At 44.8% G+C, this 26,327-nt stretch overlaps 1 protein-coding gene across 1 annotated transcript in view; it reads right to left on the bottom strand.

Moving 5' to 3' along the window:
- Positions 1-4,808: 4,808 nt before the first annotated feature.
- The window catches only part of st18 (ST18 C2H2C-type zinc finger transcription factor), a 52,747-nt gene continuing 31,228 nt past the window's right edge, over positions 4,809-26,327 (bottom strand). The window contains exons 10-19 of the mRNA XM_030114991.1: positions 25,202-25,305; positions 24,076-24,138; positions 23,591-23,659; positions 15,968-16,030; positions 10,910-10,990; positions 5,849-6,070; positions 5,688-5,773; positions 5,505-5,608; positions 5,059-5,202; positions 4,809-4,966 (exon numbers count right to left, since the gene is read on the bottom strand). Coding sequence (XP_029970851.1) covers positions 4,826-4,966; positions 5,059-5,202; positions 5,505-5,608; positions 5,688-5,773; positions 5,849-6,070; positions 10,910-10,990; positions 15,968-16,030; positions 23,591-23,659; positions 24,076-24,138; positions 25,202-25,305 — 1,077 coding nt within the window. The 3' untranslated portion in view covers positions 4,809-4,825. The remainder of the gene's footprint in view (positions 4,967-5,058; positions 5,203-5,504; positions 5,609-5,687; positions 5,774-5,848; positions 6,071-10,909; positions 10,991-15,967; positions 16,031-23,590; positions 23,660-24,075; positions 24,139-25,201; positions 25,306-26,327) is intronic.

The raw sequence follows: 26,327 nt of genomic DNA on the forward strand, positions 1-26,327 counted from the left end.
GGTCCTCCTCTGGTGTCCCTCCTGTCCACACCTGAAGCATCTCATGTTGGCTGTAGTGGCAAACAGTGTGTAATCAGATCCCTCCGTGGTGACCTTAAAGCTCAGGTTTGAATCCTGGTTGTTGTTCTTCGGCACCATGAAGACCTGCCTCCTGTAGCTCACCATGTGCAGGAGTTCAGGGTCCTTACATCCAGAGGACAGCTTCCTCAGAGGGGACATCACCTTTCCAAACCTGGACGGGGCATGATGTCCAAGTCTGTGATGTATGGAGGAACGTTGCCCAGGATGGCTTTTTCAGCCGGTGTGGTCAGAGGCATGACTGGAACCAGCAGGTCTCTAATCACCACACCACCAGTTGTTCCTGCAGTCACAAACTTTACAACAGCTCCATTCATCCTGGCAGCTGACACCATGTTGGCTGCTCCAGTAATCAACACCACAGCGAGTACACACTCCACTGAGCAAACCATCCTGAAACCATGCTTCCTGGTTAGCCTAATGTAGTCCATGGTGCTAACAGCTAGCACACTGCTAGCAGCACCAGAAAAGCTCTCAGTCACCAAACCTCAGTCACACAGCTGAGGACTGCATGAGGGGCTGGAACACTTTGAACAGGTTGTGAAAAGTCTGAAAAACTCACTTTGCCAGGAGAAACTCTACTCAGTCACTCTGTAGTCACTCCAACAGCCTGAACGACCTGGAGCTCAACGCTCTGAAGACAGTGGACATGATTGTGGACTTCAGGAGGAAGACAGCCCCACTCACCCCCATCACCCTCAGAGACTCCTCAAAAGCAAAAACCAGTACAACAGAAGAGAGGTGAAGCCAGCTGGTTTATACATCCTGACTAAACAGATTCTAAACAGAAGACGCTTTTTTAAATCCCTGCTAGTCCAGATTCATGAAGGTGTACCTGCTAAACAGACTATCAGCACCGCAGTGACCTGGCATCTCCAGTCTTCACGTAGAATGAGTTTGTTTCGGCTCTGAGGCTCAGGAGCAGAAAGCAGCTGATTATATTCTGGACGGTGTTTATGAAGACCAAGAAGCAGATGAAGCTGCAGTGGCTCTCAAAGCTCACCACTCGGCGTACAGTGCAGCGCTGAGCCACTGAAGACATTTGGCTTCGCCTCCCGCCGCGTGGCTTGGAAACGACTGAAATAAATAAAATATCTAATACTAAATGACGCTGTGGAGTCCTGCGTCCTGGGCTCCAGCATCACCCAGGACCTCTCATCAAAAAAGCCCAGCAGAGGATGTACTTCCTGCGGCAGCTGAAGAAGTTCAGCCTGCCAGTGAAGATGATGGTTAGGGTTGTAATGAAATAAAAAATGACGAAATAAAGTTCAAAGATGCACGAAATAATTGCACGAAATAAAAAAACCCGAAAGGGGCCACGCACCACTGAGAATGATGATTTATGACCTTCCTCGCCTACCGTAGCAAAACACTCGTTTCAATATGGAGGAAGACAAAGTTGAAATAGCTGCTAGGCTATCGCTCCTTCGTCAAATAAATCGGTTGTGTGGATCTATTTTGGTTTCCCATGTGAACGACGAGAGGACGACGAGAGGACGACGAGAGGACGGTGAGAAGACTGCGGATAAAACAAGAACTGTGTGCAAAATATGCAGCTACAGTTGGCCGTATACTGCGGGGAGTACAACTACCATGCTAAACACTACCATGCTAAACACTACCATGCTAAACACTACAAAGATAAACACTACAATTTTTCCTTTTTCAAAAAGCATTTCGTTTTGAACTGAAAACATTCACCAAGAATGTAGTTATGCTGTAGTTATTGTATTTGTTATAGCAATAAAGCACTTTTTAATTGAGATTTTATGTTTGTATTTGTACAGTTTTTGTACTTTTGCAAAGATAATTGATTTTGATGCAGCATTAGTTTTTGTATGTCTGCATAAAGAATAAAATAAAGAAAAGGAGATTTTTTTGCTTAAATTCCTGCTGTTGGGGATTTTCTTTAATCTTTATTTCGTATCCAGAGTATTTCGTATCGTGAATCCTGTTTGGTATTTCGTATCGTTTCGTGAGTTGACCATTTCGTTATACCCCGAATGATGGTGCAGTTCTACTCCTCCATCACGGAGTCCATCCTCGCCTCCTCCATCACCGTCTGGTACGGTGCAGCCACGGCCAGAGACAAGGAGAGACTGCAGAGTCAGCCGCCCTGGAGAAAAGGTCGGTGGCTGCAGTCTGCCTTCCCTCAGTGGCCTGTGCCCCTCCAGGACCCTGAGGCGTGCAGGCAAGATGGTGGCCGACCCCTCCCACCCTGGTCAGACCCCTCCCACCCTGGTCAGACCCCTCCCACCCTGGTCAGACCCCTCCCACCCTGGTCAGACCCCTCCCACCCTGGTCACCAAGTCTTTCAAACTCTCCCCTCTGGAAGGAGGATCCGGTCCACCAGGACCAGAACCTCACGACACAAGAGCAGTTTCTTCCCCTCTGCCACCACTTTCATGAACAAGGCCTCAGTCCCTGCTTTTGTCTATGGTTGCACCTCCACCAAAACAGTTTCTTCGTATGGACTACTGTACTTGGCAATAAGCCGTTTCTGATTTGATCTGATCTCTCCGCTCCTCTCAGCCTGTTCCGGCTCTTCAGTCTTCTTCTTTCATCGCGTATCGTTGGAGCCATCAAATGAACACCGTGCTACTGAAGAGTCGACCTGGACTCCACCATGTGAAGGAACCCCGTCACAAAGAACAGCAACAGTAATACCAACAATAATGTCAACAAAAACAGTCACGTCAACAATAGAAATAATAACGCCACATACGTTTTCATGTCAACAAGTTATTGCACCGACTGATTGATTCAGTCCTCCTCCTGCTCCTCCTCTTCCTCTTCCTGCCATACCTGTTGGATGGAGGCAGACAGAGAGAAATACTGTGTGTGTGTGTGTGTGTGTGTGTGTGTGTGTGTGTGTGTGTGTGTGTGTGTGTGTGTGTGTGTGTGTGTGTGTGTGTGTGTGTGTGTGTGTTTCTGTGTTGACACTGTAATGCAGCAACTGGCGCTCCAGAACATCTCCTGTATTTTGTGCAGTACATGGCTGAAGTGAATTTTTGATGAAGGAATAAATAGATTGATTTTAATGACAAATATTGATTTTTAACAATAAATATTGATTGATCTGGTGTAGATTTAAACCATCCTTCAGTCTCTTTCTCTTCGTGACTCTGCATTTGTTCCGGAAGGTCAACTGCAGCGTTTTAAGAAGAAGTGTTTTCAGGGTGTCAGTCAGTGTGTGGCTGGCTGGAGGTGGAGCTTCCTGACCTCCACCAGCAGGGGGCAGCAGCGCCCCAGGAAGCAGAGCCACGGCGCCAGCGTTTCAAAAGTTTATTTCTACCAAACACAAACTGTACAACACAGCGCGTATCTGCTTATTATGAAAGAGAGAAAGGAATCAGAAGTTTCAATTTACAAACTAGCTCAACTGAGAAGAACAAAACGTTACGTGTGAAGGTTGAAGAAAAGAAAATACAGTACAAGTTCATATCGTACTAGAATCATTCCACAGAAAGCAGGTCACGTTACAGAACAGCCAATACTAACAGGGAAAATCAATAGTATTCACAAAACTTCCTGAGCAAACAACGTGTGGTGAAGAATCGAAGAGAAGAAGGACTGAAAGAGTCCAAACGCTTGATGGCGGTTTGGATCCGCGTCTCCGTTTCCTCCAGTCTGTCACTTGGTGTTTTCTTGAAGACGTCCTCGGCTACATGTCTCAAATGGAAACGTATTGCTCACGGGAGTTTCTCCTCTCTGGGGATTAAAGTGTAAATGTTCAGACGCGCCGCAGACGTCTGACTGAGAAGAAAACTAAATAATCCAGATACAAAAGTGCAACTTATGCAAACAAACAACCGATTAACAACAACTAGCATTCGTCTTTTTTAAGCTTCTTTTTCCTCTTTTTGAAAAAGAGAGGTCTCGGCTCGGAGAGAGGACGGCTCGACCTCGAGGACAACGAAGGAAATCAGACACCGTCCACCAAACACTGTCCTACCACCAAAACAAAGAACTGCTTCTTATGGGTCATTTACATCGAGGCACATTACTACATGCACAGCACAGAGCGTGTGCACAGAAGGCAGTTTAATATCTAGACTCAAACAGAAAGTGATGGGCTCAGTGTCGCCTCCTGCTGCTCCACAAAACTAATTACACTACAGCGGCTGGGCTCCTCTCCTCTCCTCTGCTCTCCCCTCACTTGGTCTTTCCTTTCGTACATTCAGGTTCAGAAAACAAAGCAAAAAGTAAAATATCAGTGGTTTTGGTACTTTCACTTGGAACAACTGATAAGAATAAAGATCATTATAATAATAATAAAATTAAAAAAAATAATAATAATCTTAATAATAATAATAGTAATAATAATAATATAGGTTTCCAACACTAGATGTCGACAGAGTGCCTTTGAAAGTGGAATGTCTGGATGTCATTTACAATGTGCAGAATGGATTCTTTTCAAATATTAAGCATTTAGAACTCCGGAAATAAATAAAGGAAATAAACACAACAAATAGAGTAATAAATAGCGATCATATGAGAATGACATGAACACGTACAGATTAAAATCAAGCAAAACAATACCAAATCAATAAGTGCAAGAAGTGTCCAATGAATTCAAAGATCATCAGCGGGCTAAACACATCAAAAGAAACAGTAAAAGAATGTCTGGCTCCTCTTTTTCTCTCTCTCTATGTGTGTGTGTGTGTGTGTGTGTGTGTGTGTGTGTGTGTGTGTGTGTGTGTGTGTGGTTATGGGAGTCCGAGCAGCCCCTCAGTGGCTGGTCAGCTTAAACATGGATGCCTTTGATAGCCTGTTTGATGTTATCCAGCAGGGCCTTGCACTCTGGGGAGTACTCGTGCTCCGAGTTGTTGTACATGTCAGTCAGTGTGTTGACGTAGGCTTCAAAGTTCTGCTCGCTGATGGGTCCCTGGAAGAGAGAGGCAGCGTGAGGCCGGCACGCGGTCGCAGCGCTGTGACTGTGTGTGTGTGTGTGTGTGTGTGTGTGTGTGCGCGCCGTACCATCTGGGGCAGCTGGATGTCCGTCAGGCTGCTGATCAGAGCCTGACTCAGGCGAGCCAGCTCCTTCAGCAGGCCGTCGTTGTGCTGCTCCATCAGCTGGTTCTCCTCCTCCATCGTCTTCAGGTTACACTCCATCGACGAGATCTGCTTTCAGGGGCGAACAGCACAAAACCGCAAGGTTCCATTGACTCTGTGTGCGTGTGTGTGTGTGTGTGTGTGTGTGTGTGTGTGTGTGTGTGTGTGTGTGTGTGTGTGTGTGTGTGTGTGTGTGTGGGGTTTAGAGTTAGGGATAGAATTAGAGCGGATAGGAATTCAGTCATTTGATCTCATCTTGAATTCTTTCGTTTGATCTCATCCTGAATTCAGTCATCTGATCTCGTCTTGAAGTCAGCGGCGGCTGTTGGCTGGCGGACGCCACAGATGAACGTGTGGGAGTAGATACTTACCTGCGTTTGGAGCTGCATCATATCTGCTTCTATTTTCATGTTGGATTCATTCAGCTCTTTGATTTCATGATCCAAATGGTGCACGTCCTCTTTGTTTTCAACACCTGCTGAAAAGCAGACCGTCTGTTAGCGGCGTCGGCGGCGGCGGTGGCGAGCTCACAGATCTCATCGCGTCGCACTCACTGCTGCTGGTTTTCAGTTTGATGGTCATCTCCTCATCCGAGTGCTTCTTCTTGATGCTCTGAGCGTTCAGCGGGCAGCCCGACAAGCTGGTTGACAAACCACAGCAGAGTTCAAGCGGCGAGCGGCGGCAGCGGTGTGGGGAGGCGGCGTGGCGAGCTCACCTTCTGTGCGTGGCGAACACGTTGTTGGCGTGTCCGAGGCCGTTGCAGCCGGGCAGCGGACAGTGCGGCAGCTCCTGTTTGTTGCTCTTCCAGGCGAACGGCAGCCCGTTTACGCACGACTCCTTCTGGCGTTTGGCGGCGAGCGGACAGCTGGCGGCGCTGCGGTGCGATGTGTACTTCCCCGAGATGTGGCCCTGCCCGTCGCAACCCATCACCGGACACCTGCCGAGCGCGCAGAGCATTAGAGCCTTCAGAACCTGCCGACGGGAGCTGAGAATCTCTGACCGCAAGAAACTACAACAAATTATTGCGACATTAAAACAATTTGCTACAATTAATTATTAAAAGAACCTTGAGGCATTTACCACAAAAACTACAATTTACCACAATAAACTAGAATATTTTACCACAATTAATTACTACAACACACTGCAACAATTTACCACAAAAACCTGCAATTTACTACAATTAATTATTACTGATTATTACAATAAACTACAGCAATTTCCCACCAAGCTACAATTTATTACAAATAACTAAATTAAATAAAATCAAATTTTATTTGTAAAGCAATTTTCATATTAATAAAAAAAAAACACACACAAAGTGCTAAACAGTAAAAACAGAAAAACAAAACCTTCAGTCAAGGTAGCGTCCATTTGCGCACATGGGCATTCACACACACACACACACACACACACACACACACACACACACACACACACACACAGTGTGTTGTTTCATACAAAAGGGAGACGTGGCATGGCGCTGAGTATCATGGGAAACACCACCAGTGGAGCAGTCAAAGGTCAGAACTGCTGGGGTTCCGGCGCCCGACCCCCAATCCTGCCAGACCCAGGGAACCCCCACACCAAGGTGGGCGTTCCCCCAGCCAGCCAGGACAGGAGGAGCGGCGCACAGGATCCCCCATAATTAACCGCATCGAACTCCCAGTGAGAAGGACCCCCCCACCCCCCCAGGAAACGCTGGAGTTAAACAGCTAAACACTTTAAAAGGATGTGATTAAAAAAAAAATGGATGTAAAATAAGTAAGATGAGATTAAGAAGTAAAGGTATATAATAAAATAAAATAAAATTACATACATAGTGAGGAAAGTGAGAGAAATGCAGGTGGTCAGTTAAAAGCCTGATTGAAAAGGTGTGTTTCTAACGTTCCTTTAAAAATCTGGACAGTGTCTGCGGTTGTCCTGCAGGCTGTTCCACAGGCGGGGGCCATAGTGGGTAAAGGCCGCCTCACCATGGATCTTGTTTCTGGCTTTTGGGACGCACAGTAGGCCGCTGCCAAGGGACCTCCGGGCCTCGAGGGTCCGTGAGGTATAAACAGATCAGCTAAATCACAATGAGCGAGAATGATTACGCATTTAAAAACTAATAAGAGAACCTTAAAATCGATCCTGAAGCAGACAGGAAGCCAATGCCAATCCTCGTCAGCACGGCGGCTGAATTTTGTTATAATTGCAAGGTTGAAATACGCTTTTTGGGAAGACCAGAGAGCAAGGCATTACAGTAATCTAACCGACACGAGATAAAAACTGCATTAATGCTTCCTGCTGGCCTGAGAAACAGGTAACTCTGGCTATATTCTTCAGATGATAAACACCAATCTTAGTTATATTTTCAATATATGGAATGAAAATTCAGTTCAGTTTAAAAAAAAATCACACCCAACTTTTTAACCGATTGCGCTGAATCGCAAAATCTAGTAATTTTGGTTAAAGTTTCTGTCTTGGGACAGATGCCTCAGTCTTGTCCTGGTTGAGCTGTAGGAAATTCACTGCATCCATGACTTGATGTCTGAAATACAGTTGAAAAGGGTTTCTATTGGCCCTGAGTCATCAGGAGACACGGCGATGTACAGCTGAGTATCGTCAGCGTAGCTATGGAAGCTGATGCCGTCTCTCCTGATGACGGATGAGGTTAAATAGAATGGGAACACTGAGCCTTGGGGAACCCCACTTCTAATTTCATGGGTTCCTGAGGAACATGTATCCATGCTTATACAAAAACATGGATCTGTGAGATAAGAACTGAACCAGTTAGGAACAGGACCAGAGAGACCCACCCGGTGTCTCAGTTTATTAATTAAAATGTGGTGGTCTACTGTGTCGAAAGCGGCATTCCGGTCCAGTAGAACCAACACTGTGAGCTATTTACTGTCTAAATTCCACCTGATGTTATTTAAAATCTTTAAAAGGGCGTCTCGGTACTGTGGTTCACTCTAAACCAGACTCATGTCTTTCTAAAGTGTTATTTCTCAATAAAAGTCATTGACTTGGTTAAAAACCAGTCTTTCTAAAACTTTTCTTAATAAAAAATGGCCAGTTGGATACTGGTCAGTAGTTATTAAGAACGTAGGGGTCGAAATTGCTCTTCTTGAAAAAGGGCTTCACCACCGCAGACACCTGTCTGAAGAGAGCAATTCATGATATTTAAAAACGGTTCATCAACAAATCAATAAAAATGAATTTAAAAAAAGTGGAATGGGATCTAAAAGGCAGGTTGTTGGTTTTACTTAGGAGAAAAGTGGACCAAGGGTCCTTCACAAAAAAACTGCAATTTATCACAATACACTACAAATTCCCATTAAAAAAAAATTCCACAATATACTATAATGGACTATAACAATTTACTACAATTATTTTTTCCAACTAACCTTAAAGTGCACCAATTTACTACAAGAACTACAATAAACTACAATTCACCAGAAAAATCTAAGTCACTAAAATAAACAATAATTTACCAAAAAAAAACCCTAAAAATCAAAATAATAAACTACAACATTTTAAAACAAAATCTAAAATTTAAGAGTGTCAACTACAACAATTGACCACAAAAACTACAATTCACAAGAATAAACTACAATATTTTTTTTATATTTTTTAAAACAAAAACTACAATTTCCAAGTATAAACTACAACAATTTACCCAAAAAACTGCAATTTACTACAAAAAACTGCAAAAAATGTACCACAAAAAACTATTATTGACTATAAAGCACATTTCCACAATAAACTTCAATGTACTACAATAACCTACAAGAATTTACAACTATTAGAATAAATTGCAATTTACCACCAAAAAAAAAGAATTCACTACAATAAACTGCAACAATTTACTAGAAAAAAAACTATCATTTACTACAATACACTGCAACGTTTTTCCAAAGAAGCAATACTTTACTACAATAACCTACCACAATTTGCCACAAAAACTACAATTTGCTACAATAAAATGTAATTTACCACCAAAAAAAAATCATTCACTACAATAAAGCACATTTTCCCACAAAAACATGCAAATGACTACAAAAAACTACAAGTTACCACAAAAAACTATCATTCACTAGAATAAACTGCAACAATTTAGCACAAAAAACTACAATTCACTACAACTGCAACTTTACTAAAACTGCAAAATTTTTCCACAAAACACCAATGTACTACAATGAACAACAACAATTTGCTACAACAATTTACAATCATTTACTCTAATACACTACGTTTGTCCACAATCATTATTAGAATTTACTGCAGTAAATGACAACAGTTTATTGTAATTATTAGTACAACCTCACACAAATTACTGTTAATTACTACATACAAATGTAAAGTGTGATGAATGACAAGCTGCTTCAAATACTACGATATCTACTACTGATTGAATGTCAAGCAAGCTTCTCTTTTTAAGCAAATCCCAACAGATTAAATCATGTTTCTTCAAACCACAAACTACAAGAAATAACAAAATAATGATGATGAAAAAAAGAAAGCTTTAAAAAACAGAAAATCATTCAGAAAGGCCTTCCACTGACGTCTGAACTCTTAAAAAGAATCAAGTTGAAAATAATTTCTGTCTAAATTTTATGATTGAATTATTTGATAATTTAACTTTAGAGGAAAGTGACAATAATTAATTTTCGGTGTTTTGTTCATATAATCAGAATATTTACAGATTCTATTACTTTTTCTCACAAATGTAGTGAAAAACAAACTTTATGCTCAATAAAGAGATCAAAATCTTGTCTGAGATGATGAGAAATAATCTTTGGATTAGAGTTCTTCTCCATTACGCTGATTAATCCTGCAAATGCTGATTAAAATCAAGTCTGGCCTCAAATAATCACATTAGCAGGAAGTTATAATCTCTAAACTTGATGGAAGGCGTGCACGTGGAGTGTTGGCATATATGCGGGGCATCAGCGTGCACGAGGAGCGTCGGCATACACAAGGAGAGTCAGAGCGCATATGGAGCGTCGGCATGCACGGGGAGCCCCGGCGTGCACGTGGAGTGCCGGTGTGCACGTGGAGCGTCAGCATGCGTGAGGGGCGTCAATGTGCACGAGGAGCGTGAGCGTGCACGAGGAGCGTCGGTGTGCATGTGAAGCGTCAGCGTGCACGTGGGGCCGTGGAGGAAAACAGCCTCTCATTAAGAGTTTGCCGGCTGCATTTGCAGCGCCGCTTCCTGCAGGTCAGTAATGGACTGACATGAATTACACATAATTGTGGTGCGTCCCGCCTCCTGTGAGAGAAGGTAATTTGGGGGGTGGCTCACCCTCTCCCTCATTGATAAAGGTCAAAGGTCGGTTGAGATGATCCAAATGGCGTGCGCGCAGCAGAAAGCCCGTTTCAGCATTTTGTTGCAGGAGTTGGAGGACAAAACAACAGCCGCAGTGTTTCAGGTACAGCCGGACAATGCAGGCACCCCATATGGCCGAGTGTGTACCATAATCTACCCCCCACCCCCACATGTGCATCGGCTCTATTCCCGTCTAATTCCTAAGCCTGCGACCTCGCATTAATAATTAAAAAGAAAAATGAGTGTCCAGATGCAGAAGCAAAGGCGGCTCAGATTGAAATCAATCACATTATTTTGGTTTCCAATAACACTTTTGTGTGTGATTAAGCTGCAGAGGATCTGCTCCTTTCTTCACTCATCAGAAAAGAGGAAAAACGGCCACAAAAGGCTGGAAAACAGCCGCTAATCCTCACAAGTGATTGAGTGATGTGTGCAGAGCATCGGCCTGCAGATGGCGCCCCTTACTTCAGCTCCGGCTCGTCTCGGTCTTCCTTGTTTGGTGTGAGCTTCAAGCCTCCTTTCCTGGCTCGAGGGCATCCCGACAGGCTGCAAGCAGTGAGAGACGAGTCAGACGAGTCACACGTGTCACAGACGAGTCAGACGTCTCAGGCTAATCAGATGAGTCAAACGAGTCAGAGAAGAGTCACACGAGTCAGACAAGTCAGAGACAAGTCAAACAAATCAGACGAGCCACATGTGTCAGAGACGAGTCGGACAAGTCAGACGAATCATTGACGAGTCAGTCGAGTCAAACAAGTCAGTGACGCTTTTCTCCCTAATATGCTTGACATTCATGAAACATGTTCCTTCATTTGTTTGGATGACGGTGTTCAGGTGGAACTAAAGGTCTGACTGAAGATTCCCTCAATGCTGTGTTTAAAAGATGAGAGACATGAAGACTTCAATGGACCAGCTCCCTGACCTGGTCCAGGTCCATCCAGCTCCCTGACCTGGTCCAGGTCCTTCCATCTGCCTTGGCCCACTGACCTTTCATTAGATCACAAGCTAAAACCCCAGGTTTTATTATAGATGGACTGTTTAAACTCGAAAAAATGATCAGGTCAGAGTGGAAGGCGAGCTTTTTCCAGCTTCATCGAGCTTCTTCCAGCTTCATTCAGCTTCTTCCAGCTTTATCCAGCTTTTTCCAGCTTCACCCAGCTTCTTCCCCCTATATCCAGCTTCTTCCAGCTATATCCAGCTTATTCTTTACTTTATCCTTAATATCTCCTAAAAACCAGAGGTGATCCAGCCTTTGTGGTCGTGGCTCCGAGACTGTGGAACAGTTTGCCTCTCAATATGCTCTGGAGCAGCTAGCCTCTCTATTTTTAAATCCCGGTTAAAAACCCACCTGCTCACCCTGGCCTTCAGCTGAGCAGATAGAGTGACGTCCTCTGGATCTTGCCTTATCTCTTTTTACTGCATTACTTCTCTGTGTTGTAATTGTTCTGTTTTGACTGTTTTATTTTGTACTGTGAAGCACTTTAGCTGGCCACAAGCCGCTTTAAATGAACTATAGAAATAAAGAAAATGTTATGACTGTAACTATGGTTCAATGAATCCCTCCTGACCATTAGAAGGAGGTGCTAAAAACAATGAATGTTCCCTCAATGCATGCGCAGTTCGAGTATGTACCAACAATGTCACGTGCAACCCCTGGGTGACCCACTGAAGGTAAGAACTTCTGGGGGCAAACCCAGAATTGGTTCCTACAGAATCTTCTCATGTGATCAAGAGGATTGTGACTGAAAGAATGCTCTGGCGATTGTCCAAATTTCAAAGAACCTTAGTTATATTTGTAACTTTCATTCTATTTCAGCCCTACTGACAACGAGATGGCGGTGCTCAAAGCACTGAATGACTCAATCTCAGAGACCAACTTCACCGAAAAGCCTCTGCAGAGCCCATGACCACGCCCAGAGGATATGGAGCATTCATTCTGTAAAACCTAGAAAAAGGTGCTCGGCATTGTCCAGGAGGCAGTGGCACATGTGGTCCAGGGGTACTCTTCTCAGACCGGCCAAAGATGTGGACACCGCTCTGGTGGAGTTGCAGCACACACCTAATGGTAGCAGATGGTTTTCCACCTGATAATGGAGAATGGTTTCAATAATCCAGTGGGATAAGTGCTGCTTGGAGAGAGCAGAGCCTCAGGGCCTCCATAACACACCAAAGGCTGTTTGGAGAAATGAATTCCTGCGGAGGCATCAATATAGCATCCCAGGACTCTTAAGGGGTGCAAGAGTTCCTCTCTGTCTTGAGGGTTGCAAGCCTTGTAGACTGAATAGACTGGAGATCCAGGAAAAAGGGCAACATTCAGACTTAGAGTAGCACCCTTAACATCCAGAGGCCACCTCAGACATGATCGGCTGATAGGCAGTGTGTACCCCACCCATGTGTTTCACCAAGGTAATGGCCTGCAGAAAAGTAGTCCCGCATGGCGCCCACTGTAGCTCCACTGTTGCTAAGGGCTCAAAAGGAGGCTGACTCAAGCCCTCCAGCACTGAGTGCGGGTCTCATGCTGGAGGCCTCAGAGGTACCTAGAGAAAACAAACACCATGGCTCCCAACTGTGCCATGTGCCAACTCCCTCATGCCAGGCTGACATTGCTGCCACACACACCTTCAAGGTAGATGGAGGGTGACTTCCCTCCAGAGGAGCCTGCAAACAATCCAGGACTGTGGGGACCAAGCAAAGCACAGGGTCCTCACTGCGGATGTTGCACCACTTAACAACTTTCCATGTACTATTGTACTGCAGCTGGATGGATGGCAATTTGACCCTCAAAGGAAATCCGTCTGCTGGGCTCCATACAGCTGCACAGCAGTGATTTGGGCCTCCTGGTAGCCAAACACATAAGTGGAGTCAGTGAAGATTGGAGTGCAAAACCTGAACTCCATGTTGGGACTACAGATCTCACCTGTTGGTGGGAGGGATCATGGTTCACTGCAAAAGAGTCTAGGCAGCACGGGACCCGCGCACAACATGGCCAAGATGGGGCACCAGCAACAGCATGTGGCCCTCCTGAAGAACTCTGTGGGAGTGGCCATCAGGACAGAGGGAGCAGCAAAGAGGAGCTTCCAACAAAGGCCCTCTGGCCAAGGGTGTGCTAGTGCCTCTTCAGCAAAAGGCTTGTAGTCCCCCACAGGGGAAGACCAAGTGGGATCCAAGTGGGGTGGGTCCAATCCTCCAACGTGAACGAGAGACCTGCCAAGAGACCAAGTGTCTGGGCCAGACAACACTTTGGTCATCTGCCCCTGGCAGATACATGACCAGCAGGCTGGCCAGACAGGTTGCAGCCCACCTGAGAAATCGCTGAGAGGCCTGCAACGATCAGGCAGGCCTGGTGCTACCCTGGTGGTTGCTGTGGAAGATGGCTGAAGGATTGTCTGGCAACACAAGTATATGCTTTCTCCTCAGGTATGGCCAAGGAGCATGTAAAGGTCCCATATTATGCAAAATTCAAGTGCATCCCAGAAAGTAGGCTGTGAAAAACAGCCTGTTCTGATGAGGGCTCCTCAGAACCACTTTTTAAACCGCTCAAACTCCAAACATAGGATGAATTTGGAGCAAACAAACTTATATACTATGTTTTTGGGCTTCTATGATCTATATGAAGTGACTGAAAAATAGCATAATATGGGAGCTTTAAGGGCTGGTGTACTGCCCCAGCACAATGACCTGATCTGCGTTGCACCAAACAGACCACTGTCCCTGAACTGCTCTGCGATGCCAGATGGCACTCCACCTGGAGAGACTGGCATCAGTGGTGACAGCCTCTTGGCGGGCCAGGACAGGGACACCCAACAGGACAGGAAGTCCTGTTTTTCCATGGGGCAGGGCCAGGACACTCTGCTGTGACACCCTGAGCCTCCAGTGATGGTGCCACTCAGCATCCAAGTCGGATCCATCCAACCACCTCCTCAAAAGCGTAACGACATCAGGCCCATGGACATCAGTTTCTGCCCCTCCAGTCCCAAGGGGCCCCAAAGGGGAGCTGACAGGACCCGCAGCTCAGGGCTGCCTGAATGAAAAACAGGCAGGGGTACGAAGGACTGCAGCTGACCTTTGCGGCAGTCACTGCGGACTACAGTCCCCAATAGAATGAAAATGAGTTGGTAGACAGGGATGTGGAACAACAACATATAGCTGTTCCAGGTCCCTAGAAGACCCCCTGAAGGAGAAACAGCAACAACGAGGGAAGGATGCCTATATCACAGGAAAAGGCCCTCACAAGAGCAGACCTCCAGTCACACATGGTCCAAGGCTGCACACATGACAGCCTGCTATCTACCGCCTCACTCAGTGAGCTCCAAGCCACTGATGGCGGTCTGACTACTCCCATCATCCAGGAGGAGGGCACTACCGGTAGCACAACGTAGAAACCCTTTCATTGCGCCCGATATGCCACTTCCTATGTAAGATAGGCTGACGGAAGGGGCGCGGAAGCCACCTACGCAGCCTATGCAATACTACAGGGCCAGTAAAGTTTGGATTCTTTGTAGGTCACGGCCGAGCTGACACCACCAGTGTTGTCAGGAGGTCCAAGAAAAGATCAGTACAATAACTGAAGGAAGCGCACAGATGATCAACACAGCAGACGCAGAACCAAAGGGCCTGCAAGTCCAGCTGGGGCTATGCCCTCCTGCCCTCTCCATAGAGGTACCACGCACCAGGTGCGGAGGGCATGATTGCCTCCATAACTAGACAGAGACTGAGCTGCCACCAACAGCTTCACTCAATAGGATCAGCACAAAGATGCAGGGCCACATTCCAGACACGGTCTGCAAAGGCCATGGCCACAGGCTAACGCTAGTCATGTCACAACCAGACAGGATCGACGTCAACAACATGGAGGAAGTGGTGTCAGCACAGCCTTAATCAACAATGGCTAAGTTAACGCCAACCATGTAGCTAACGGCAGCAGTCAACTTCAATAAACTGCGGTCTCAAGCAAACAACCAGAGGTAACAGCAACCGTGTTGCCAAAAGACTGGACTCAGTACCAATAAGCCAGGAGAGGAGCACACAAACGAATGGTGCCATCAATGGTGCCCGAGCAACTCTCAGGGGGTCGTAGAACGAGGCCTCTGCCGCCCCGACACTCAATCAAGAGAAGAGATTCAATAAGCTTACAGTCTGTCGGGAAGTTAAGAGTGAATCCCTCAACCCACCCTTTCGAACCAAGGTGGAATAAGGGGGTAACTGCTGTTGCAGCCTTTAGAGGGAACTTCGCTGTTCCGACCAACATAGTCACAAGAACACCAGCAATGCAGTATAATGTCTTATAGGCTTGACTCATAATCATCAAGCTGCACTCAGCTGGACTCAGCTGTATGCGAACCCTGGGCTTGACATCGGAAGTTATTACACTCCTTGGGTCACCCAGGGAGCACAAGTCATGTTGTTGGTGTACATACTGGAGCTGCACATGCACCAAGAGAACATTCAGTGAAGGCGATCAGTAGAGATAAACTACGATTGACACTGGCACTGGAATGATGATGGATGATGGGTGGATGGTACCTCCTGTGTGAAGCATAGTTCCCAGTCACATGTCCAGATCCATCACATCCAGGTGTTGGACATCTGCAGGAGCGTGCGCGCACGCACACACACACACACACACACACACACACACACACACACACACACACACACACACACACACACACACACACACACACAGTTGTACTTCTATAGTTGTGAGGACATTCCATTCAATGACACAATGCATTTCCCAGCCTCTACCCTAACCTTAACTACCAAATATAAATGCCTTCCAATAACACATACACTAAACCTAACCTACACCTAATTGTAACCGCAACCCTGCCTTTAAAGGGATAATTCAACATTTTGGCAAATTAGCCCATTTAGCACAATTCCTTAGTCATTCCGAACAGTATACTTACTGTTTTTGTGAGGGCGAGCTGTTTTTTAGTCAGAGGTGAATCGGGGAAGGTTTTCGGGATGGACACAATGGAAGTGAATGGTATTTTTGCTTCCCCTCGTCAAACTCATCAAATACAAAATCCAACAACCCCAAAACACTTTGGACACGTTAAAATCCGCACATTCACTACGCTGTGGAACACTAATAATTAATACTGTAGCGTTACAACACTGAAGCAAATACTGGGAACTACTTTTTCTTTTGAAATCACTACGCCCAGATGCCATATTTAGTAAGTAGTTCAGTCTCAGCAATCTTCGCATAAACAACCCAATCTCCTAATTTTGCATTAATATTTCACAGCGTAGTGAATGTGCGGATTATAACGCGTCCACCAAAGTGTTTTGGGGTTGTTGGATTGTGTATTTGATGAGTTTGATGAGGGGAAGCAAAAATACCATTCACTTCCATTGTGTCCGTCCCGAAAACCTTCCCCGGCTCACCTCTGAATAAACAACAGCACGCCCTCACAAAAAAAGTAAGTATGCTGTTCGAAATGACTAAGGAATTGCGCAAAATGTGCCAATTTGCCAAAATGTTGAAGTATGTCTTTAACGTAATTTTAACCCTGACCCAAAAAACAAGTCTTAACCCTCAAGGTCATTTTACATTCCAAGGACCAGCAAAATGTCATTACTATGTAAAATGACCTCACAACATTGGTGTTCCACCAGGACCTGGTACTCTCATGCACACACCGGTTCGCACTGGTTCAAACCAGTTCATACCACTATACACCCATTGATTACACTGACCATCATTGATTACACTGTATCTGACTGGAAATAATTTTATTTATTTAGTTAGTTAGTTATTTATTCAGTTATTTACCATATTGGCCCGAATATAAGACAATGTTTTTTTCCAGAAATTTCATCCTAAAAAGTGGGGTCGTGTTATAATCGCGGACTTACGGTAGATGGTCAATACCCACCCGCGCCGCTAGATGGAGCCAAAGCATCACTGACCAGAGAGCGAGTGGAGCGATGAAATGAGATCAAATGATCTGATGAAAAATGGCGGATCATCTGGAACAAAGGGGCTCGAACGCTGGACAACTGAGCAAACAACAGAGGCGAAGTTATGATACCAACTTTAAACTGATGGTGATCAACGCAGCAGAGTCATCAAACTACTGCCAAGCCGCCAGGAGATCTGGTGGAGCAGAGCCTCGTTCTTATTGGAGCGCAGAGAAAAAACGCCGACAGATGCTAACACTATGAGAAAAACTTTCCGTGGTCCCGAGAGCGACGCTTCAGAGAGACTGATAGAAGGGTGAGTGAATACGTCTCTGAAAAACAGAAAGACGGAATGTCCACCACCAGAGCCGTAATTCAGATGAAGGCACTGGACAGTTATTTACATCATTTATGCAGTTTGGACCCCTTGAGGCTTCTTATTTGTTGCTTATTGTTTCTTGTTTTGAGAAAAAGAATATATTTTTTCATTTTATATCTCGTGAAATGTTATCTCAGTTGAGAGTTTTTGAGTTTATAATAATTGTATAATAAACTGTTGTTTTATGAGTGACCTTACTGTCTTCAGCATTTTTTTTTTCTTTCACAAAATGATCTTTGAAAAATAGGGGTCGTGTTATAATCGGAGTCGTCTTATATTCGGGCCAATACGGTAGTTTTTTTTTGTTTTGTTTTTTGTTTTTTTTTTGCATAGCAGGCCACTCAGTGGCACTGTGGCCTTCTGGGTGGTGCAGCTCCACTCAGTGTGTGATGAGTGCTGCTCCATCACCTTCTCCAAGTTAAGTCTGGATCATACTTTCCGCAGTCCTCCGGACCACTGATGCACACGTGCTTCCTCTCATGCAACATGGGCTTAGGCAGTACGCGGTCCATGCATGCCCACTGATCCACGCATCCTCAGAGCAACTTTTCCAGCACTCCAAGCAGTTTATCTGCTCTTTTATTGCAGATTATTTATAGAAAATAAAGCACATACATTGTCAGTATATTATCATTTAGTATTAGTTTATTTAGCTTTTTTTCTGTTTCTGAATCATATGAATCATCTGTTGGCAGGGATGAGAGGTCCTGCCGACAGAGGTGAAAGTATCATTAAGATAGTTTGCTATCTCTGTCAACGAGTTTTTCGTTCTCTGGATGTCTTTGTAGAGCTACCACCTGACGGATTCACAGCCACTCTTCAAAGTTGGGGTCCATCATTGTACGTTTGCTGTGGTGCGTTGGGGCATGCACGACTGGCATATTAGCACAACGCAGACACTGAATTTGAGCTGCGTGCAGACGTCCACAGAGGGATCTGTGTGGACCCGAGCAGATAGAAATTGATGGCAATTTGTTACGGCATCAATGTTGAATGAGCACACATGCAGACATTAGAAGCATGAAGAGGCCTTTACACTCCATCCACCACATCCGCTCTCGGACGCAAACTGCACAATAAACACTAAAGTGTGTGTGTGTGTGTGTGTGTGTGTGTGTGTGTGTGTGTGTGTGTGTGTGTGTGTGTGTGTGTGTGTGTGTGTGTGTGTATGTGTGTGTGTGTGTGTGTGCGTGCGTGCGTGCTGAGAGTACCAGAACACCAACATTGCGAGGTCATTTTACATAGTGAGGACATTTTGCTGGACCTCATAATTGAAAATGACCTTTTTGAGGGTGAAGACGTGATTTTTGGGTAAAAAAGTCCCAGGTGATTCACCTTTGCTCCCCGCAAGTGAAACCTAATGTCCGCACTCGGCGGCCATTTTGCTGCAGGCAACTCGTTCATTATTAATACTGTGTGTTCAAGGGGGGGGTGTTGTAATTAGTTACAGGATTTGTAATTAATTAATCTAATTAATCACATTTCAATCTCATATCTCCTTTAGGTCCCCAAGTGAAGAATTCAAATTCAGGGACGTTACAGAATTGTAGTGCATGACTCATTAAATGAAAACACCGAGAAGAGCAGATTTGAAATCCACATTTTTGTTAAAGGAGCTATATGCAAAATCCACTTTTTTAAGGTTTTCAGCATGCCACAAAGTTGATTTCCCTTTAAAGCCACCCCCAAAATGTTATTTGCCTTCATCCACGCATGTCTGAGTAATCTTTTTCAGTCTGCTGCTCTCTACAGCAGCCCCTCCCTTCAGGTAGAAAACAGCTCGTTTGAAACTCTTCAAACCTAAGTACGTCATAAAAGTTGAACTCCTCCCCACCACTCGTCTCCCACCCCACCCCCGCGCAGACAACACGCCCACTCTCCTCTGACCAGCACGCAGCTGATTCGCATTTTCCACTGAAGAGAACTCCCGCAGGCCCTCGGCAATCAGCGTTGCCGCTTTTTGTATTTCCGATTACGGAAATAAACTTTAACCATTGTCTGAAAGCAACAATCAAGCAAGAGCAAGAGTCTGAAGGGTCTGCGCTTGGTGAGTTTCTAACAGGAAAAGACGTTGTCGTGTGTCTTTGTGTGTAGAGAAGGTAAAGCTAAAGAGCTAAAGCTAACCCTAAGAGACGCTAACGCATGACGTATTGTTTTGAAGCTCCGATTGGTTGAAGTAGCTGTCAGTCAAAGTCCACAGGGGGAGAGGCGGAATCTTCAGTGAAACAGAGCATTTTCTCTTCCGGGTTTCAGAATTAGCCTCCGAAAATCTTTCATTTCACACAAAAGGACTTTTCCTTAGCGCCAAAAATAAACTATTGCCATGTTAATGCCAATAACAGGGTTTGGACTAGCTAAAAATGCATGATACAGTACCTTTAAAGCTAGGGTTGGCGATCTTGGAAAACTAGCATGTATTCGAATGTAGCATCTACCCAAGGCTCTGCCTCACTCCGCCCAGCTCCGCCCAGCTCCCAACCCACTCGCTTACATGCACGAGCACCGCTGTTACAGTACTAACCTGTCCTCAGCGCTTCGTTTCTTCGTTTTTCTTAATTTGCACTACGCCAAGTTATGGCGCACTCCACAGTAAGCAAACCCCCAAACATTCTTCTCCGCCATTCTGCAACGACACTCCGTCCTTCTCAGTTTAGCAATGCCCACACTGAACCAGGGCCAGTGCACGCCACTGAAATGTACGCACAGGGGGCAGGTAGAACGGCGAAGGGATTTGATTGGTTTACAACCAAGGTGTCCCGGCAAGACCACTGGTTGCTGTTTTTCCTGTTTTACTCCTGCTGTAGATAGCGGATATTTTCCGCTGTACTTTAAGAACACGCTATGAATTGCTTCCCATCGGGTCATAAAGATCATTTTAACCAGTATTTAAAAAAATGTATCTAATTCAGATCGCCAACCCTCGCTTTAATGATGAATGAAAGGTAAGGCTTCTCCAAAATAAATTCTAAGCCCAATCAGGCAACTTAAATAACACTTTCAGTGTGTTTCATTAAAGAAATTCAAAAGAAGAAAAAGTTTATGTACATCCCAGCAAACAATTTGGCCTGGTGCACTATTCAAAAATGCAGTACAAATATTGATAAAAAAAATTCTGAAATAAAATGAGGCTGAGTCTCAAATAGCCACTTAAGCAAACTGAATTCCAAATGAATACTAAAGCTAACTTAATACAGCAATTTAAAACGAATGCTACAAGTATAACATGCCTCTAAATAAGACAACAGATCCATTCACATTGAATTGCCACTCAAGTGTGCTGTAATTAATCTTAGATTAATTTTGTGCACTAATTTGCGGTGTAATTAATTAATCTAATTAGTGCACTAAAGTGACAGCCCTAATACATATATATATATATATATATAATAGATAGATAGATAGATAGATAGATAGATAGATATATCAGTGGTGGGCCGTCAGGGCCTACAAAGCCTTCTCTGCTGGCCTAAAAAGTATCTGAATTACAGACTGATGTAAATTATATTTTGTCCATGAATACTTACTAAATGATTCCAAACAGTATGTTCCAGTTCCTTTCATAGTTTTCATGGTTGCGCTGCTTCCAGACATGTTTTTTTCATATTAAATCAGTTAACCAATCAGATTTCAGGCGTCATCTGTTGCTAGGGTAAAAAAAAAAAAAAATTGCCTGAGGCCTTCACTGTCCATTCTGATAGCCCAGTAAAGTAAAGTAAAGTAAAGTAAAGTGAAGTAAAGTGAAGCGTCAAGCAGACAGTTGCTTCAACCAATCAGATTTCCAGTTGGCGACTCAGTGCCTTCTAGCTAGCGTACACCAATAGCAGCATATCCAGGCCTTCTGATTTACATTCACCAAGAGATACAGTAGGGGGCGGTATGCACCTAAGTTGTTGGTCGCCACCCGCAATTATTCCAAAGAAGAAGAAGCAGAAGAAGACCTGAAGAGAATTAAAACTTAAGCCAGAAATACCACAGGGCAAGCTGGACTTTCAGCCCTGGCTTTGATGGCAATCAGAAGGATCTGCTGGTGGAACTGAAACACACGAATAATCTATATGACAGAGCAATTGAACTGTTTGTGAGGAAGGAGAGGAGGATGGATTTTGTTTACAAATAATCTGGATTTTGGTGAGTAAAATGTTCCTCTTTTCCTAAATAATATTGCTGTTTTATTAAGTTGTTGATGCTCATTGTATGTGCACAGATGTCGTAGGAGACTTGTGCACTTCAGCAAAGGCATTTATTCTGGCTGCACAAGTATCTATCTGCTATGTATATATATATTCAGAATAATTGAATATTATTATTATTATAATAAAATCTTGTGAATTATTCTATGTTTAGCTTTAAAAAGTAAACATTTAATCAATCAATCAATCAATCAATTTATTTTTGTATAGCGGAGTATCACAACAACAGTTGCCTCAGAGGGCTTCAAGATGTTACATTGATTGGTAAAAATAAAAACACTGAATAAGCATAATATTAATATGTCAAATTCACAGTAACGAGACAAAACGAAGCAACCACCGCCTTAGACCCTCACATCCGGCAAGAAAAAACTCCAAAAACCCAGTGGGAAAAGAAGAAATCTTGGGGAGAACCACAGTATGGAGGGATCCCTCTCCCAGGGACGGACAGCTTTGGCAACAGCTAGCATGAGACAATAAGAAGTAAAGCCTAGGACAATGTTGAGGACAGTCCGTTGGACGGTCCAGCACAGGAACTCCGAACTTCAAAACATTTCATGACATTTGTAATTTTTATATTTTTACGTCATAATCAGGGGTGCACATAAGCGATGCGCTGGTGCGCATGCGCTACCAAATTAAAAAATGCGTACCTGATGAAACATTGTAACGCTCATTTGCATACCAAGATTTGGGGATAGCAAGGTGTGTCGGCTAGGCCAGTGTTCACCCGAACTGTCGGACCGGGGGGACGGTGGTCACTCAGAGCTTTCTTTTCAGGTGTAATGTTCTGCTGTTGTGAGTAAAATGATGTGCGTAATACTTTGGACCGCTCTGTTTAGTCTACACTCCCGCAGGAGGTACGGCAGCCACACAGGGACAAAAAGCTCGCTGCCCCTCCCCTGAAGCCCTCTGGCGCCCCCCAGGGGAGGCACGAATCACACTTTGAAAAACGCTGGTTTAAGTGATAAAAAGCAGATACTGTACGAGCACTTTAATTTTTCAGAACTTTAAACACCATTATATTTTGTGAAAGTTACAAGATTTCAGACATTCTGCTGCTGCTTCTCTTCATTTTCAGTTGAAATTAAAGCAGGCTATGTAACATTGTCCACGCATCCCTCTGTTTTGTTCTTCCTGTAGGTAGGCGTGGGAAAAAAAATGTATTTAAAAATGTGAGGACCAAGAAACAACCCAAGGTTCTCCACTGAGAACAAGACCAAAAATATTATGTGCACCCCTGGTCATAATGCATTGTTCTCATCAGTCTATTCAGTGTCTAAGATGTTAGGATCTTGTGCATAAAAGTGACGTTTATTAAATTTAAATGCCTCAGAGTAACTTGATATATACTCTAATTAACCAACTTGAGATTTAACTTTACAAATGCCCTGAGCGTGAGAGTGAACTGCGCATGAACACAAACTAAATCCGTCAGTATTTCCACAAATATATAGTATTATTAGCTTTGTTCACATCACTCACTTTTCCTCCAGTATCACAGGTTAGCTAAACGCTGCCTGTAGCAAGATGGCCGCCAGTGATGCCCTTGGAAACTCCACCATGACACATCAAGCCTTTTATGTCTATCCTGCTGAGGCGCTGCGCCCACACCGGGACAAAAAAGAACATTTACTGTTTGGTGAACAGAACCGGAGAACTCACTTCAGTTCCTGAGAGTTGGCTGCCATCAGCGATTTGAGAGTTTTATCAGCCAGAGGACATCCGGACACACTGAGGAGGACAAAGGGCTGACAGTCACTCTCTGATCACTCCTCATTCACTCTGTCACTCTCTGGTCACTCCTCATGTGACACATGAGGAGAGTGACACATTCAGGAAATAGCACATCTCTGTTTTCATCCTCGTGTCCGCCCAAGTGTGTGTGTTTATATATGCATGCTATTTTTACTTTAACATTTCTGTTGTTACTCTATCATCAATAAAAAACATTAGAATCAATAATAATAATGATATTATCATTATTAACAACAACAACAACAACAACAACAATAGTAATAATAATGATTTTTTTTTTACATACTTCAGGTTATCTTACTGATGACTAAAAGATCATGACAGGAAGATGCAGCTTGTCTCCATGTACCCCCTGGACCTGGGAACGCCCAGACCCCCCCACCACCACCCACCTGCGATGTGATGCGTAGTTCCCCGTGACGTGGCCGCTGCCGTCACAGCCCGGAGTGGGACAGCTGCAGGAGAGGAGAGGTTAACGGGGACCAGGTCTACACAAGTCTGAGCAGGACTACACAGGTGTGAGCAGGTTTGAGCGGGTCTGAGCAGGTCTACACAGGTCTGAGATGGTCTACACTGGTCTGAGCAGGTCTATACAGGTCTGCGCTCGCACTCACAGCCTTTCATCAGAGAGACAGGAGTTAGTAGAGCAGGAAGTTTAGTACGGTGGTGTTACTCGGCTCAGCTGCACAAACTACACCCTCCTACAGGTGGAGACTCAGCAGAACATGCAGGCTAACTACAGGAGCTGAGAGAAGCCGCTACGAGTCGGGAGGGGACTCACTTTGAGAACCATGTCTGCTCCACATGAACCTGCAGACACACCACGTACACACAGAGTGAAGACACCTGCACAGGTGAGGCTGCGGCTTCAGCCACACAGGTGAGGCTGCAGCTTCAGATACACAGGTGAGGCTGCAGCTTGGGGTGGAATCTCCAGATCGTACAGCAGTACTGACTCCTCCCACAACTTAAAGGCGTTTTGCCAATGAGCTCTGGAGCTCTGCAGGTACAGAGTTTTGGGCTAAAAACTTCAGAATCACTATATAAACATTGAGGATGTTTTATAGCTACAAAAGAGGATTGGATTGGGACTTTAACAAGCGCTGAATCCCTTTCTGATAGGCGGCTGTGGTGTTGGGAAGACTCGTTGTTTCTTGGTGCCGTGAGTAGACGATAGACGGCAGCCATCGAAGGCTGAATACCGCTGTAGTAACAACATGTGATTGTCTTCTCTGAGACATTTGATGCATCTCCCGTGGACTCCAACCAGTTTTTGGTAAATGACCAAGCTTTGGCGTAGCACCGGCACAAGTCGCCGACTCTCAGTTAGGCCCACCTCCCATTGCTCTCCAGCCCCGCCTCCTTGTTGTCTTTTTTTCCCATGTCTGCCTCAGAAAATCTAAGGATGGCCACCTCCGCCCTGGCTTCACATTGTGGGAGCAGAAACCCACGGGGGACGTGACGGGCGCTATGTCTGTGTTCATGTACACTCTCTACACAGGCTGGCCCCCCTTCTACCTGAGCAGCTCCTTCTTGGCATCCCTCAGAAGTTTATTTTTCTGGCTCATCAGGTTTCCATCCTGGAACTGCTGCTCTTCCAGAGACAGCTGGTCCAAGTCCTCCTGCTGAGAACACCAAGAGATAGAAGATCTGAAAACCTGGAGAATGAAGAATGAATGAAATGTCTCAGTAATCTGGGAGCATGTGGAGGGTTCATGAGCACAGAGATTATCCTGCTGCTATCTATCATCATCCGCCCATCATCCATCGATCATCCATTCATCATCCACCCATCATCCATTCATCATCCACTCATCATCCACCCATCATCCATCCATCATCCACACATCATCCACCCATCATCCATCCATCATATATCATCATCCACCCATCATCCACCCATCATCCATTCATCATCCATACATCCTACACCCATCATCCATTCATCATCCACTCATCATCCACACATCCACCCATCATCCATCCATCATATATCATCATCCATTCATCATCCACTCATCATCCATCCATCCTCCACCCACATCAATCAATCATCTATCATCCATCATCCACTCATCATCCACCCATTGTCTATCTATCACTTACCCATCATCCACCCATCATCCACACCTCAGCCATCCATCATCCACCCATTATCCACACATCACCCATTCATCATCCATCCATCATCCATACATCACCATCCATCATTCAACAATCATCCACCCATCATCCATCCATCGTCCATACATCATCCACCGATCATCCCCATATCATCCATCCATCATCCACCCACCATCCATCCATCATATCCATCTATCATCCACCCATCATCCACACATCATCCACCCATCATCCAGAAGGTCAATCGCTGATCCATTGATCTACTGAGACAACCTGAGCTCAATGGGCGCAAACAGTTTCTAACTGGGCATCAACTGAAATAGTTGATCCATTGACTGAATGACACAACCTGGACCCAGTGGGTGCAAGAGGTTTGCTTAACCCCGGGCTCCTGCCATGTGGAACCGGCTCCCAGTTTTCCTTCACTTCTCTCCTTTCTTTCTTGCATTGTTTCATAACTACGTGTCATTAACCATTGTCTCTTCTGCAGTCCATGAACTCTCTTGATCTTGAGCCACCT

This window comes from Salarias fasciatus, chromosome 18 (assembly GCF_902148845.1).
Source record: "Salarias fasciatus chromosome 18, fSalaFa1.1, whole genome shotgun sequence".
In the NCBI taxonomy this organism is placed as follows: domain Eukaryota; kingdom Metazoa; phylum Chordata; class Actinopteri; order Blenniiformes; family Blenniidae; genus Salarias; species Salarias fasciatus.